The 16916-nt window shown below is 46.0% G+C and overlaps 1 protein-coding gene across 1 annotated transcript; it reads left to right on the top strand.

Moving 5' to 3' along the window:
- Positions 1–4123: 4123 nt before the first annotated feature.
- On the top strand, positions 4124–15598 carry LOC306803611 (C-type lectin domain family 4 member D-like). Its single transcript, XM_079309228.1, has 6 exons — positions 4124–8044; positions 10770–10886; positions 13405–13497; positions 13823–13974; positions 14202–14323; positions 15014–15598. Exons 1-6 carry the CDS (start codon positions 7978–7980, stop codon positions 15159–15161), a joined length of 699 nt encoding a protein of 232 aa, XP_079165354.1. The 5' UTR covers positions 4124–7977; the 3' UTR covers positions 15162–15598.
- The last annotated feature ends 1318 nt before the right edge of the window (positions 15599–16916 follow it).

The following is a 16916-nucleotide window of genomic DNA, read 5'->3' as shown; positions in this document are numbered from 1 at the left end:
CTTAGTCGACTGGCTTTTCAAGCCTTGAAGCAGTCTGAAGAGACGTTCCCTAAAGGAGGGAGCCGCCTGTAACTTGCAGCCTTTGTGTTGAGCCTTGTATGTTAGGCATGTACAGAGGTGTGGTGCTCCCTGCCTTTTCCAGCCTGGCTGATGACACATGCGACCAGGCGTTGAGTTCAGTCTTACCCGTGACCGTGTGCTGCCATCTGCTGCCGAATTCCTTTGTTGCGGGCTTTGCCGCAATCCTTGGGCTCAGCCACCGTTTCCAGGGACCTGCTGGGTACCCAGCAGTCGAGAGGGTGGCGGGTGGGATGCAAGCAGACACCACCTGAGACCTGGCTAGCACTGGTGGGGTGCTCTCCGAAAAGAAATCATAGCTGGTGATTTGTAGTTTGATAGTTTAGCAATGGTGGAGCTGGTGCTTCCAAACGTAGCCAAGTCCTGCTATTCTACTGCCCTCTGTGCTTCAGTTCCCTCATGCACAAACATAGTAATGTAGGGCTTGGAACTGAGCTGTCCCAGGGCAGGCACAAATCCCCTCCTGTGGTCAGTGTGCATGCAGGTATGGATGTCTGTTGTCTTTAAAGTGTGGCCCAGAGGAATGGAACACTTTTTTTAAATGGTGGCTAAGCACTTGTTTGTGACTCCATGTTTATGGTGTTAAGCAAACCGTTCAAAGATGTGTGAGATGCTGCAACACAAACTGCCCTTTTGGTTAGCTGGCAGGGACAAAGAGCTGGATTCCAATGAGAGGTAAGGAGTAGGAGAGCATTTCCCTTGGTGAATATGTGCAAAATGCTATTGATACAGTTGTATGTCTGGCCCAGAGTTAGGGGCTGCTGTCACCAATACCTAAAGCTGAAGTCAATACCATGGGTACATGTATAAAGTGTGCTTGGAAATCACTCTTTTTGGGTAGAAAAGCAGGAAAAGCCCTTAAGAGATACATCCCATACAGAAACAGGGTGACTGTAAATAGATAACCTGCCCTGGGTAGCCTGGCCTAGCTCCAAAGCAAGGATTTGAGCAAGGTTTGAACAAGATACCTCCAGTCTGATGTATTTCCTAGCACAGCTTTTGTGCTCAGCTGTGCTGAGATGGGTCCCAGACTGGGCCAGCAGTGTGGTGAGATGTCTGATATGGGGGGTTGGTCAGTGAAGAGGAATGCTGAGATCTGACAGTCCTTCACCTCAGAAACGGCAGAGGCTCTGCAAAGACCAGGATGGTGTGCTGAGCCTGTCCTGTCTAGTCTTAAAATGCTAAATATGCAAATAACTGTGATCTGGAGGCAGACTCTGAGACATGGGCCATGGTGCTGCAGGCCAGTGTGAGTCATCAAGGAGCCCTTTGCCCTCTGGGTCTGTCCCAGCCAGCAGGGAGTCAGCAGCAGGAGCCCTTTGCCCTCTGGGTCAGTGCCAGCTCTGTGCTAGAGGATGGCAGCCTGGAGTGCCATTTTCCCACCCTTTGCTTCCCTGCTGACTTCAGTGTCCTGGCACGGTAGAAGCGGGTGACACAGGCACCTGGAGAGTGTGCTCTAAAAAAAAAATTGCCTTTCCCCATCTGATGGTGTTGACATCTGTGTCATGAGGAGGTTCCTGCCTATGGTTGAACCCCAAAGCTTGGGGCCTCCCTGCCTGGCACTAAGACTTTCTCATCATGTCTCATGGATGAGGTGTGAAGGATGTTTGGTTGGGCTGACTGTACTCCCTGGATTTAATTCAGATTTCTATGGCTGTTCCAGATGGCTTTTGCTTTGTCCCATCCTGACTGGACACATGGGATGGCTGCTCTGGAGGCAGGTGGTGTCCCTTCACCTTGCTGCTACCTGTCACAAGTTGGGCTGGGAGGCTGGAAAGGCCTGCAGGGTCAGGGGCGGCACAGGTCTCTTACAGTCTTCTGATAAATCCACCCTTGAGGACAGGAGGGGGCAAGAGAACTCGGCAGGGCCTGGGAGGTTTGTGCTGCTATTCCAGTACCACCTGCTTGGGCAGCCTAATCAAAACAGCTCTCCCCAGAACTTCCCAATGAGAGTGTTTTTTACTACATTCCACTTACATGCATGGAGAGGATGTGGAGGGAAACAGTTTAAGTTCCAATAAGAGTGGCCCTAAGGTTACAGCAGGAGTCTGGGAGACCTTATGTGACAGCCACGTACTTGCTTGGTGACTGTGATTGTTTCCCATTTTTTTGCTTTTCTTTCCACCCCCCCCATTCCCCCTTCAAGAGAGGGAGATCAAGTGCATTCACCTCACTGGGCAGAGTAGCCAAACTGAATTCAAGGCTGTGGATTTCTTTGTGATCCTTAGAACTGGAAATGAAGCATGAAGAATTGCTTCTGTGGAGAGGTGTTATGTGACCACAACTTGTGCGTGTGAATTCCGTATGCCCGCTCTAAGAAGATAAACTCCACACCCCACCTCTGAAAACAGGCCACTGGGTCTGACCAGGACTTGGATCTGGCCCAGGTTTGAAGTCAGGTGTGGTTCTGTGGCAAGCAGCTGCAGTATCTGGTTCTGATCTCCATCCATTTATAGCCTTGAGACTTGCGACTCAGATCCAAAAGAGAAAGGAGACAAAGGTGCAATGTTCCCAGTAATGACATAAAACAAAGTTCTGAGGTATCTGTATCTGAATGTGCCCTCTATTGACTTTGATTTGGTAATCTGTTAACTGAGGGGAAATAAATAAAACATATATTTGCTCTTCTGTGGAAAATCCTCTGTTAATGCCACATGTAAAGGGGCAGGTTGGGGTTTCTTGTCTCTTTGAATATTCTCTGGATCATGTTCTTTCTTCTCTTATTTCTTCCCTTACACCTGAGGGATTTTGGTAACCTCTCATCACGCCAGAGTGAGTACACAACTTTCCCTTCCCAATTCTCACTGAGTTTGAGCTCACTCAGTTCAGGTAGCTTTGGAACATGATCTCTTCTGCTTAAAACCCTCTGCACTTACTAAAGCTTGGCAAGGATGTGGCCAGGGAAGAAATGCACAAGCTGTTTTGGGGAGGGACATTTCTTTTTATCACTTCTACTTTTCTTTCATTCCCCTGTTCTGCATCATACTGCATTTTGGGGAGCTGCTGATGTCTGGCAATGTGTTAGTGTCACACTGGGTGGTTCTGCTCAGGATTCCATGTCCTTCTGCCGATTCAGGCGTGCCTGTGGTGAAGTGCTGCCACCTGCCAGAAACTTGAGTGGCTTCACAGTGTTGCCTTCTGTTTAATCTATCCCACTAATTGCTCTCACTCCTCTTTCCCACTGTGTTGTTCTGTACTTCCCTGTTTCCTCTTCACCCATGGATGTTCAAATATCTTTTTCCAGTGTTTTCATAGCTTCATATAAGCCATTTTTTTCCTTGGTCTCCTAGCAACCTGTATAGAATCCTGGTTCACCTTCTATCATTATAGGAGTTGACTGCCTTCCAGAAAAAGTCCCTTCTTCCTGCAGCTCTGGCCAGTGTCAGCTTTGGCTGAGAAGGGCATAGGGTGCCTTTCTCTCAGATCCCAGGAGACTGCTGTGCTCCCACACTGTCCCCTAGAGCAGTATGGACAGCAGCATCCTATCACTCCCTTCTCTAACCAGTTTCATGGAGCAGGGTACACAATGGGATCACTTACTGCTTGACTCTCGAACCAGCCAAATCACTCAGGAGCTCTCAAGGAGCTCTTGCTGCCTGAGTCCCTTTGATCAGTTGTCTGACATCCCTTATTAACTGCTCAATGTCAGGCCTTGGGTCCCCTTTCTCTGTGTTCCAGTGTCTTTTTATGCTCTTCCCTTGGCTACTCTGCTCCATAGCCTTAATCCCTGAAAAAGAGCAAGGCAGTATGGAGAGGGAAGACCAGGAAGGTGGCATGTATTCACTTCTGATGCTCTTCCCACCCAGGTGCAGGGATATAAAGCCTGGATCTGGTTTAGGCTTTTATCTAAGTAACTGGAAGTCTGTGCTAGCTACAAGTGCTGTAAGAGCAGGTGATGCCAGGACTGTAGGCAAAGAGTCAGCATTTCCTTAGAAGAGTTATATTGACTCTCCCCAAAGTGCATCATACTTATACACCTGTCCATCAATTAATTCTTTTCTTTCATTAACCTGACCACTAGAGATGGTCAGGTTAATGAAACTTCCTCAATCTCTCTGAGACTTCTCCCCTTCTTTGATATGTTCCCTGTCAGCCTGGGATTTGCTGATTAAAAGATAGTTCAAGGCAAAAGGTCACCCACTGGTATTAGCAGCTGTTTCACCTTTGAATTTCTTGAGAATTCCTGAGACCATCTTTCCCAGACCTGCTGATTCCATACGTTTTTCACAATCACTTTTATTTTGAACAAGTCCTTTGGTTTAGTCTCCCACAAACCAGGGTTCTTGTGTGTGAATGTAACCAATATATTCCATTGTGACAAATAATTAATTTAGCTTTGTTTTGATGTCCTTGTTCTCTCTGCTTATTTTATACCCTGCTCTTCAGTTGCCCTCAAAGCAATATATCAAATATAAAAGGGTTCAAGGAAGTGCTGACAAGGAAGTTCTGGCTTTGTTATGGTTTTGCACTTACTGGAGGTCACGCTCGTTTCAATTCTCTTAATTTGGCTGCAAGGCCAGCTTGTTGAAAAATGCATATTGATAATCCCTTTGGGAAATAATTTTAGTCATGTCAGCTTCATTTTGCCTTTTGTCAAATCTTCTAAAGAAGGTCTAGGTATTTGGGTGGCCAATGTGATGTCTCTGTGTAACCTCCATGTCACTTGTGATGACTCACAAGCCTTCAGCTCAATTCTCTCAGCTGCTTCTCTCTAATCTAAGTTGCTTGCAAGAAGTGTGTCATTTCCCTGCAGCTTGCACCACAGCTGTGGTCAATATAAAAATGGAATTTCTTTTGGAATATGTGGAGTCACAGCTTTAGGATTCAAGTCCTACCCTTTGCCTATAAATTTGAATTTAACTCCTCATGTTCAACTGGATTTTCAAAAGAAGTAGGGCATGTGCAGTGGCACAGCTTCATCTGCTTCACATGGACCTGCGTGCTAAACTGAGTGATGCTGGCTGTGGGTGAAAGACTTGCAGATACCACCTTCATCAAACCTTACTGACAAGTAGGGGAGAAAGAGCACTAGTGCCTCTGCTGCCTTCTCTTTTGTCAGGGACAAATGGTGCCCATGGGGCTTGCAGAGCAACCAGTAGCTGGAGCATGAGTAAGGAGGGAAAGCAGAACTGTGGGAGGAGCTGGGGCTTGTGAGGCACATGGGAGCTGAGAGCATGGGAAGAACCTGGCAGTGTGGGGTAGGGCTGAGCTGAAAGACATCTGTGGGGAAACACAGGTGTTGTGGGAAGACAAGGGAGCGAGTGGAACACAGGAGGAGGGAGAAGAGAGTTACTGAGGAACAGCAGTGAGAATGCAAGGAAGCAAAACATGAGTTTTAGGGGTTTTAAAACAAGATTTTTTAAAATTATTTTCAGCACCACAACTAAATGCAGGGTCCAATTGTTCCTGTCTTCCTTCCACTCATTTACATGCCATTGGTGCATATGAAATTCAAAGGACAAATTTTTCCCTCAGGAATATAATGTGATTGTTGTTACATGTTGGCTCAGCACTGCATCCTATGGAAGTATGATTCAGGGTTTAATTTTGATAGCAAGCAACAACTCTGATGGCTGACAAAGATGAATTGAGCTGTCTACTGATGTCTGAGTGCAGTCTAATGTAATCTAATAAAAAGAGCAGCTAGAGCCTGAATTTGCATTTGAAATGCCTCGGCAATGTTTGGAGATGTGTTTCAATGGAAAAAGCTCATAAAGCTGCTCTGTAACTTCCTTCTCTGTCTGCTGATTGTGTTTGCTGTTTCTTCACAGTGGAAATCTTGAAACCCTGCCAGGAAGTAAGGCTTTTCCCCAGAAAAGGGGAAAAAGCAACAGACTGGGTCTGCTGAGGCTTGGTTCGCTGGGGAGCGGGGAAGCATGCAGAGGATTGCTCTGAATTCTCAGCAAGAAATCTGAGGGCTTAACTAGATTGCAGCAGACACTTAGGGAGGCTTAATTCCAGTAAGAGGGTGAAGACTAAAGACAAAGGATAGTGCTGGAAGGATGTTGGAAAGAGAAGCAGGCAGCATGCTTGCTTCAGGGACCAGGCTTCTCTCCTGCAGCTGTTCTTATTCTTGTGTAAAACTCACCTCCTTTGCATATAATGCATAAAGGAGAAGTAAAGTTAGCTCAGGACACACAAGGCACGAGGAGGGTCCTTGGTAAAGACATCCAGTTACATATACCCTACTCTGTTTAGGGGCAGTTCTCCATAATCTGTGTTTAGATTCCCTTTACTTTGTGTCACATTGTTCTCCCCTCTTGTCTGGTGCATGTTCTTCCTTCTATTGCCCTACCTCAGCTCCAACTCTGCTCTGGTTACCCTCTGTGCTCTCTCAATGTCTTCTGAATATCTCATTCTGCTCTGCCTTAAGGGAATTCCAGCCAGCCACGCTAGCCAGCTTCTTCCTTCTGGTTGTTTTGGAGACCTTGTTGTGACTTTTCAGTACTTAGAGGGTACTTCCAAGAAAGATGGAGGCCTTTTAACAGCACCTGTGGTGGTACGATAAGGGGTAATGGGTTTAAACTGAAAAAGCCAGGTCTAGGTTAGATATAAGAAACTTTTTACAATGAAGGGTGCTGAGATCTGGAACAGGTTGCCCAGAGAAGCTGCAGATTCCTCTTAATTGAAAATGTTTAGGGCCAGGTTGGAAGGGGCTTTGAGCATCCTGATGTAGTGAAAAATGTCCTTGCCTGTGGCAGGTGCACTGGAATAGATAGTCTTTGAAGGTCCCTTCCAATCCAAACCTTAGTTGTATCTCCTGACTGAACCCTCCTCACCCTGCCTGACTTACTTGCATCTGTTCTCAGATGTCTTTCTGATTTGGAATGTATGTCAGCAACCATTTTCCCTGTCTCTTTTCAAGATCTGCTTCAGCTTGAAATCAGACTAAGTACTGATACTTTGCCCAAGGTAATATCAGGTCTTTACCAGAAAACAGATAAGGGAGATAAAAGACAGTGTTGGAAAAGTAGCAGAAAAATGTAAACCATCACTTTTCAGCCTCTGAAATGGAGCCTGAAGCAAGCACTGCTCTGGATTTCTACAGGCTGTGAATCAAGTTATAATAGGAATGTTTCTGTGTGTACTCTTCCCAATAATCTCCCAGACCATTAAGATTATTTTTTTGAAATTCCACTTTGCTTGTTCTTCTCCCCGATCCCAGCCTGATATATCTGTTTCTTCATGGATATATCAACTTTCTGATTATTCTTATTGCTCTAAGGCTGCAACTTTCCTGTCTCTCTTCTACAGGGACAGTTCCTAGTCTGAGATTTGTTCTAGTGCTAGCTTCCAACTGGGACTGACTTTGCAGAATGAGACATAGCTGTGACATTTGATGGAGCAAATGCAGCTTAACCACAAAGGACAAGTAGGGCAGAATGCTTTTTGTGCTGGACTGCAGGTTAAACTGGGATAGGATTTGTGATAGTTGCAAATGTGAGAGCAATAGTAGAAGTACTAACTGACAAAGAAAGGCATGAAAATATGGGGAGATAGTTAAGTAAGAAAGTTAAAAAGAGGGGGGAAAAAGCCTAAAAATGTCTTGAAAAGGAAGCCTATCAGCTGAGAATCTGATATGGGGAAGGAGGAGTGCAACTTCCTCTTCAGTTGTTAGGTTCTCATTTTTCTTGTATGTTTCAAAATCTTCCATGTTGTCAGGGCTGATTTCCTGGGCTAAGAAACTGAAGATCTCTTTGGAGCATTTCTGACCTCCCAGGAATTTTCAGGTTATTGCCAGTGCTTCCAGTGTTCAGCACAGCCTTCTTTGATGGGCAGAGGGTGAATGAACAGAAGATGAAGGCTCAGTAACCTATTAGTGTCACTCTCTGGAAACAAGGAGTTAAAAGGACCACCTTTTACGTGGCAAAACTAAGAACAGGGTCACACTGTGATTAAATGGCATCAGAAATCACCTATGCTGAGGTGAAATTCAAAAATGAATCATCAGCTCCAGTGGTCAAAGGTAAGCAATGAATGGGCTCTTTGTGAGAAAGGGAGCTGGAGGGAGTGGGGCTGAAGAGGGAATGGAGATTTTTCCTTCTGTGACTCTGGTTCCTGCCTAAACTTGATGGATTGGTGAGAAAAGGGAGCTAAATGCTCAGGAGACTGAAGGAGTTTTGAAATAAGTCTTGAGGAACATCCCCAAGAGGAAAGGTGAATGGAAGTTGCAACATGAACAAGAATGACTACCAGGAGCACAAAGTGTAGGATTGAAATGAGCATTCATTAAAAAATCTGTTTGGGCTCCCTCAGTACCCTACATATTATGTAGTCCTGAAAGAGTAATTTTTGGACCATGCTGAGTACCAAGAGTAGAGACTGTGGTTTATTACAAACCATCTGATCTGTCCCAAAGGTGGAGGGGCTCCCAAAGCAGCAGATAAGCCCAAATCCTGGCTGCTCTTGCCTCTGAGTGAGACTGTAGATTGCTGCTTGTGGAGAGGGTAGGAGAATCAACATGCCTGCTTAGAGTAGAGCAGTCAGTTGTACTCTGCAGCTTCATGAGGAGTGGTACTGGCTGCAGAAACATAACCTCATCATCCATGGCTGATTGGGAAAGGGTCCTTGGAGAACAGAGACCCAAAACCTAAAATATACAGAAGAAGAATTATTTAAGATCTGGAGGGAGATCCAAATCTGTTGTTGATGTCTTCCACTCCTAAAAAACATTTAACACACCAAACAAACAATTCTTTTTCCTATTAGAAATTACAGTGGTAAAGTGGTTGTTTTACTAGACTGCATGCAAATTTAAGGCACATTCTGGTCAGTGTGTACTCCATATTGCACAAGTAGGAACTCAGAGAGATGCTCTGTGTAAGGCTCACTGCTCCTTCCTGACATAGAGGACTCTATGCCAGAGCAGGATCCAGGGCAGTATAAGTGTGTGTGCATAAATCAATGAATAATATTTTTTAAAAATTAATTTAAATGAAATGAATAATTGCTGCTGCCTAAGGGTATTAGCTTGCCTATTTACAACTTTACCTCAGTTTTCCAATCCCAAACTGAGCAGGCATCATCTCCAGGTTATTCCTTGCCTGCTCTGAGGCATGAGCCACAGAAATAAAGAGTGTACATAGTCCTGTCTGACTTGAAAGCTCATTGTTTTCAGTGCACCAAGATTAGATGGTTCTGGATGAAGTTAGCATTTCCACTGTGGTGAGATGGGGGTGGTGGAAGTTCCCCATTGTGTTACAAATGATTATTCCAAAGGCATCAAGTCTGTTGTGTTGTGATCATGCTGGGCACATTCCAGAGCACAGACCAGCTGTGGAAAGCATTTTGCAGGGAGCTCAACCCACCGAGTGTGCACCAGATTGCTGCACTTGAGTTGTGTTGCTGCGTGCACAGCATGCAGTGCTCCCTGTGCCACCTGGGGCTGAGTGTGGGGTGCTCAGGTCTGACTGGGCACAGGCTGAACAATCTCTGGATGTGCTGCATGTCAAAAATAAGGCTTGGACTGGTTAGAGCTATTCCTGAAGTAGGTGGCTGGACTCCAGATCATGAGGGGGGCTTGTTTTCACTAAGGAAAAAGCTGTGGCTAGAAAAACATGATTTGACCAGAGAATCCTGGACCTTGCCTGTCCACACATCTTTCTCTCCAGATAATGAAAGATGATGCCTTTGCCCTGCTATAGCAGTGTCTCCCAAGGCTTTGGGAAGTAGTCAGAAGGCTTCCACAAAGAGCAGGTTTCTGACAGTCTTGCTTACTAGGCATGTCTGGCAGGCATGCTTGGCTGCTGACAGACCTGGGGGCTTCATTCTGGACAATGAATAAAGGCTTTCTAAACCTTATCTTTAATAGCAGTCTCTCCCAAATCTTCTTTACTCCTGTCCTGCAGTGAGTGCTGCTGTCTGTTTACCCTCCTGTTTGCCCTGGCTTGTGTACCTGCCACAATCCCCTAACACGTGTTTGCTTCTCCTTCCCTATGACCCATTCTCCTGCCTGCTCCCAAACCTCCTCAGTACTGGCAAAATCCCTCTAGACAAAATAGAGGTCCTGACAATCTTAATCTGAGTACTTTACTCAGGCTGCTGGACACAGACCTCTATTCTTCTCAGATATCCAGAATAGCACAACCTAGTTTTGTACTAATCATTGAATTCTGACTTGGAAAGCAGAGATGGAAGGAAAAAATAGATCTTTGAATCTCCCAGTGTTGATGTGCCATCATAACCTTGCACATTTTTTGTCTCCTATCCTCATTCAGATTGCATTAACCTTCTGCACGGGAAATCCAAAAAGCTAAGAAGGGACTGAAGGAGGCAAAAAAAGTTTTCTGGGAAGAAGTCAATTCTAAATCTTCCCTTATAGGTTGCAAGTATCAAGGTTTGAGCAATGTTGCAGTTAGCAGCTTGGGGCTCAATCTAGAAAGACACTGTGTCACTGCAGATTTTGAGGCCCTGTGAAGGGTTCACCCCCAAACACCAACAATTACCACTGCTGGCTCACTGGCTGGGCTGGGAACACACTCAGTTTTCTCCAGAAACCACAGACATTCCCTGCTCTGTCCCAGTCTGCCATTTTCCCAAACCTTGTAACTTCCATATCAGAAATGAAATTCTTTTCATTTTCTTTTGAGGAGCTCTCCCTTGAGCAGTACATTCTTCATATGTGGCCTGTGGGACTGACAGAACCACAGCTGACTGGAGTGTTTTGTTTGTTGTGTTTCCGTCACTTTTAGTACCTGCTGAGACAAAGAAGCCAGAGCACCATCCCCAGAAATACCCACTCTGGCTGCCATGGTTGATCTCACTGCTGCTCCTCTTGGTGTGCTTTGCCCTTGTTGTCGTCCTCCTGGGTGAGTATGTGCAGGAGATTACAAGGGAGAGGACTGGGGGGAGTGCTGGGAGAAAAGTAGAGAAACCATGGTTCATGGTAGTCTGGGCTTTGTGCAAGGTCTCAGGTTTTCTTACTCTGTATATGTATGTATACATCCCCCAAATCTCCCACTGTTTACCTTGAGGCCTTGTCAGTGTGCCCAGATTGCACATTCCAATTTTTCATGGCCTTTTTGGAACTGTGGAACAATTCTCTACCTTCATTTCCCACAAAAAGTTACATTTGGCAGATGGGAACAAGTTGAGACAGAAGCACAAGTGTGTATACAGGCAGCTGAATCTGCACTTAGGCTCTCTGAGGTGCTTAGATATGCTTTGTGTCCTAGTGGAAAAAAATGGGTTCTCACAGTTCTGTCACCTCCAGGATTAACTGCACAGTGCAGTTAATTAATTATCACTACTTTTTAGTATTGATTGCAAAAGAATTCATGAGATGTTATTTCTGGACATGCTGTTTGTGAGGATTGTGATAATTATGTAATTCTCATTTTCTATGAAAGATAATTAATGGCATGTTTGCACAAGTTGTCAATAACCACGATAGATTCTAGAAGAGGCATCTTATGACAATAAATCACTGCCTTTCCTTTTGTAGCCCTTAGTGTCTGAGTCCCAGAAGTTTGTATTGCTTTGTTCCCAAATGTATAACCATTCACAGTACTCAGCCAATGGCTGGGGAGTTTCAGCCTGGGATGTTAATATCTGATACACATGGAAGGATTTAAAATAAGTGAATTTTTACTTATCCAAATTAATTGATGCTACACACGATTTTGGTTTAGCAGAGCGATTCAGCATTTAAATAAAAAACCAGCACAAATTGCATGTAGCAGAGAGTGGCCACTGCAATGCACAGATGGATCACAACACAAACATGATTTTAATTGCTGGTCATACAAGCATGGAATCATAGAATTATTAATGTTGGAAAAGACAGCTCAGGTCATGTAGTTAAAGTGCTGACCAACCACTGCCAAAACCACAATAAACCATGTCTCCAAGTGCCACATCTGCTTGTCTTTTGAACACTACAGGGAATGGTGACACCAACGCTTCTCTGGGCAGCCCATTCCAAGGCTTGGCCACCTTTCAGGGAAGAATCTTTTTCTGATATCCAAACTAAATCTTTCCTGGCACAATTTCAGACTGTTTGTTCGTATCCTGTTGGTTGTTATCTGGGAGAAGGGCCTGACCCCCATCTGGCTACAACTGCCTTTCAGAGAGTTGTAGAGAGTGATAAGGTCACCCCTGAGCCTCCTTTTCTCCAGGCTGAACACCACCAGCTCCTTTAGCTTCTCTTCATAGGACTTGTGCTCCAGATCTGTCCCCAGGTCCACTACCCTTCTCTAGATATGCTCCAACACTTCAATATCCTTCTTGTTAGGAGAGGCCCACACTGAACATAGCTCTGCAATGTGCTCCACACCAAGACATTGAGTGTCCCCAAATACCAAGACAAAAGAGGGTAGTTAAAGACAGTTCAGGTCCATTTCTTCAGATGTGTTTTTGTTAGTCATTCAGTTTCTTACACTATTTTGGACTAAGTTATTCATTTGTGATTTGCTGGTTTGGCCTGCTGAGGAAGATGCTGCCCCTTTTTGATCTCTAAAGGGTTGAACATTTCCACAACTGCTCAATTCTCTAAGGTGAAATAAACCAAAAGCCAAAATTCTTCTCATCCCCTTGATTAGGAATAAGTTCACCTTTATTGGCAATGGGGCTGGTCTGTCAGGCATATCCCTTTCCCATGACTTTTGAACCTTCTTCAATTGCAGAAATGCACTCATCAGACACTGAAGCCACTAGGATTGTTCTCATAATCAATAAATACGTTTCTAAATTAATTGTTTGATAAAAATAGACATCTGTATTACTCAGCACACCCTGGTCAGTTCCTAATATTACTCTTGAGAGTCTGAGCTCCTGGTAAGTCCTTGGGACGGTGGCTGTGGCCTGTCACCACCAGTGCATTATTCCCCAGGAAGTGGAGTTAGGAAGTCCTAGGAGTTTGTGCTCCCCCTGGTTTCAGTAGCTCCAGCTGGATGAGATTACCTGCACCTGGACTGTGTGTTGCTGCTGGAACAGGCCCAGCTGATGGGAGAGTCCTCCAAATGCCTGATGATGTGTAGTTTAGGAAGAGACAAAGTGTGACAGTGAGAGGCTGCTTTGTAAACTGGCAGCTGGGCAGTAGGAATGTGCATGGCAGAGTGGCTGTGGCTGGGTGGGAACAATCCTGCCCTGTGTGTGGCATGTCCTCAGTGGGATGTGCATCCAGGGCTTCTTCTGCTGTCTGACTGGGAAGAGGGTCTCTTTCTGGCTGGGATGGCAGCTGTGATGCCACATGTTTGGGCCAGGAGAGGTGACAGCTGGGACAATGCTTGGCGTGGAAATGGTAGCAGGAGAGTCAAGAGGCCAGAGGTGCTGTGTGAGGAGTTGACAGGAAGGGGTAATCCTGCTGCCTTTCCTTTCCCTTTGCAGTGTTTCTCTTCTGGCACAGCAGTGAGCAGCCCAGAGCCCTGCAGCAGCAGTTCTCAGAGTGGAAGTGCAACTCAGCAGTGCCACAAGGCACAGGTCAGTGCTCACAATGTCCCCTCTTCCTTGGGGCTAAAGGCCTCAAGGAGGCTGTGGCAGGAGAAGTCAAACCACATCAGCAAAAGAACTTTGTTGAGTCCTGAGACTCCCTTACAAGGATTGCTGTGGCTCTTGTTACACAAAGCTCACTGGTCATACCACAACTCAATGGGAAGAAATGTCTGCATTGTCCCTGTTTTTTCAAGCACTTTCTGCCAGGAAATTTCACTAAGGAGAACATGAGCACTGTCCTTGAAAAAATGGGATCTTTGCAACCACCATCTCTTGTGAGTAGCCTTCATCTCTCTGTCCTCTCCCTGCACAGACCGAGGCTGGATGTGCTGTCCAGAGGGCTGGAGAAGGTTTCAAAGAAGCTGCTATTTCCTGTCCCTTGATCAAATGAACTGGGCTGAGAGTGAGCAGAACTGCACTGGGATGGGCTCCCAGCTGGTGGTGATCAACAGCAAGGCAGAGCAGGTGTGTGCACAGGGCTGAGAGAGGGAGCCAGCAGGCAGAGACACAGTGCTGGACCCTGGAGGGGACTCAGAGCCCCTCCTTGTCCTGCAGGGGAGGGGAATGTCCTGTCTGCACCTCTGCAGCACCAACCCCCCTCTACCACCAGCCCCATCCCACAGGGACTCCTGATGCCTTTCTGTGCTCACTCCTGCACCTCATGGACATTGCACTCTCTCTCTGATTGCCAGGAATTCCTCTCCAAGCAGATAAAACAACATCCACAAAGAGAGAATTTCTACATTGGTCTGTTTGAGGTCAAGGAGGGCCAGTGGCAGTGGGTGGACAGGACTCCATATAATGTGACAGCAGCGTGAGTATCTCTGGATGAAGAGTGTTTGGTGTGGCTCCTGGTAGGAAAAGAAAGTAGGACAGATATGAAGGGGTCTGCATGAGAGTGAGTTGTCCCCACACTTCCTCATGAGACATCAAAGATACAGCAGGACTGGGCTGTGTAAGGCACCAGGTTCCCATGGCTCATCTGTGCTGGATATTAGGAATGAATTAACTACCTATAACATGGAAGTCAATGCTGGAGGCCTAGAAAAAATTTCACCTCCTGGCAGCAAGAACCCTTCAGAATCCTGATCACCAGCCCCTGCATTCACTGCACTTGCATGCACAAAATGGTCTGTGCTGAAATTCAGGGAAAGAGATGAGGCAAAGGAAGAGAGCACCAGGACTGTCCTTGCTGTGTCTTGCCCTGGAGGCTGACAGGGGCCTGTGCTGGGTGTGAGGTGCTTGGGATGAGTGGTGGTGATCAGTTCCCCCCAGCAGGATGGAGCAGGGCCCTGTTGTGCTTGAAGGGTGTAGGAAGGAGGCAGGTTTCCATGTGACACTGGTGCCTGTGGGATATGGAATGGGAGCAAGGGCACTGCTTCTGGCCACAAATCAGCACTGGGAATTTTTGTCTCTTCCCTTCAAGGCTTGCATCTCATTGTGGCCTTTTCCAGCAGTGCTTTATAGTGGACACCAGGGATTCACAAGCCTGTCTCTGTCCCAGGTTCTGGCGAGGAGGAGAGCCAAATAATAGCCTTGATGAGAACTGCACTGTAATCCACAGTCTTGAAAAAACTTTCAACAACTGGAACGATATCCCATCACACAAGGAACATCATCGAATTTGTGAAGCTGCAGCAGTAACTGTGTGATGGAAACAACCCTGTCTTGAGGAAAGCTGGAGCTGAGCAGCGAGCTGGGAACAGCGCTGGCTGTGCTGGGAGTGGGTTTGGAATCCTGACACTTCTTCAGTGTGTGTGGGGACCATGTGTGAGGAAGTGAAATGAGCTTTGTCCAGCATCCCCAGCGCATAAGGTAGTTCAGGGAACATAGGAAGTCTCAGGCCCCTTGAAGCATGTCCTTTATTCTTGTGTCCTCTGCTCTCTGAGAGGGTCCAGCAGCCTCTGACTTCCTTCTCCAGGAGGAAGACACTGGAATGGAAGACAGATACCCAGAGATTCAATGTTCTTGATCTCCTTGAGAAGAGGTGTTTGATTTTTGTTAAGTCACACACAGAATTTCCTCTAGTCATCCTTTGAAATTCTGAAAACTTAGACGGGAGAAAATACAATATCAGACCAATGAAAAAGGCTTAGTGCTCTCTGTGCATATCTTTCTTTCTTTTCTGTCTCTATCCTCCAGGTGTGTAATCCGCATATCATGGAATGGTTTGGGTTGGAAGGGACTTCCAAGGATAGTCTAGTTTCACAACTGCTAGGTCATGGACAAGGGAACCTTCCACTACACCAGGTCACTCATGTCCCTATCCTGCCAGGCCTTGAACATTTCAGGGATGGGACATCCACAGCTCCTATGGGCTGCTGGTTCCAGTGCCTCACCACCTCACAGTGATGTATTCCTTCCTAATATTTAATCAAAACCTGCCCTTGGTCAGTTGAAAGCCATTCCCCCTTGTCCTATCACTACATTCTTGTGCAAGAAGTGCCTTTCAACAAGCCTGTTTCCACTGCTGTGGTATTGACACTTGTAGAGATTTGACTTAATTCCACAGGATACAGTCAATAACAGAAGCAGATGTGAAGAAGTGTCAAAGGTAGCAGTGAGAAAGCAGTTGTCAGCAGAGACTTGTGGTGGTATCAGGGAACTGGAGAAGTGCAGTGCTGCAAATGTCCTCCCTTCTCTTTCCTGTTCTCTTCCCAGGCTTTTTGGGCCTGAGATGCTTTTCCCCTCTTCCAGTGCTTCTTTTTCCAGTTCCAAGCATCACCTTTCCTTCCAATTCCTACTTAATCTATTTCTTTGCACCATTTCTCTCCCTTTGCCTCAGCCTCCCCTCATTCCCTACTGGCTCTTCCTAAGCCCGGTACTCTGGGTGTGAGCACAACAGCACAATTTCCTTCTATCCTCCTAAGTCACACATCTAGACCCAGAGTGAATGTGCCTCCCCTGGAGACCCACTGCTGGACCCACTGCTCCCTGGACAGATGTTTTGTTTTAGGGAGTTTTATGGGGGTCAAGCTTGTCCCTGCAAAGCATCATTTTAGCCTCTTTCCTTAGAGTTTATTTTGATTGTGACTTCCTTCTCCACTCTGCATTCACATGCATTAGCCTTCCAAGGATTTAATCTTCTCTGATTTTGAGATAATTTCTCGAGTTCCCAGATCACTGTCATCCCAGCTCTTCTCCTGGCCTCTTGGCTTGTCCCTTCTCAGGTTTTCATGGCAGTCTCTGCTCTGTCCTAGTTTGAAGGACAGGTGTCTGCCAATAAAGGCACAAGTTTTTCTTTAAAATAGAGAATATAAGTCCTCTCCCTCCCGAGTATAATGATTTTTTAATCAGAAACTCTCAGGCAGAGATTTGGGGGTAGGAATAACATCTCTTTACTAATATATCTAACTGTACAAACAGAAACAATAGCAGCTATTAAAATTAACAACACAACACAACAG

Source organism: Erithacus rubecula (genome assembly GCF_903797595.1).
Source record: "Erithacus rubecula genome assembly, chromosome: 1".
In the NCBI taxonomy this organism is placed as follows: domain Eukaryota; kingdom Metazoa; phylum Chordata; class Aves; order Passeriformes; family Muscicapidae; genus Erithacus; species Erithacus rubecula.
This window is presented reverse-complemented; position numbering and strand designations above follow the sequence as displayed.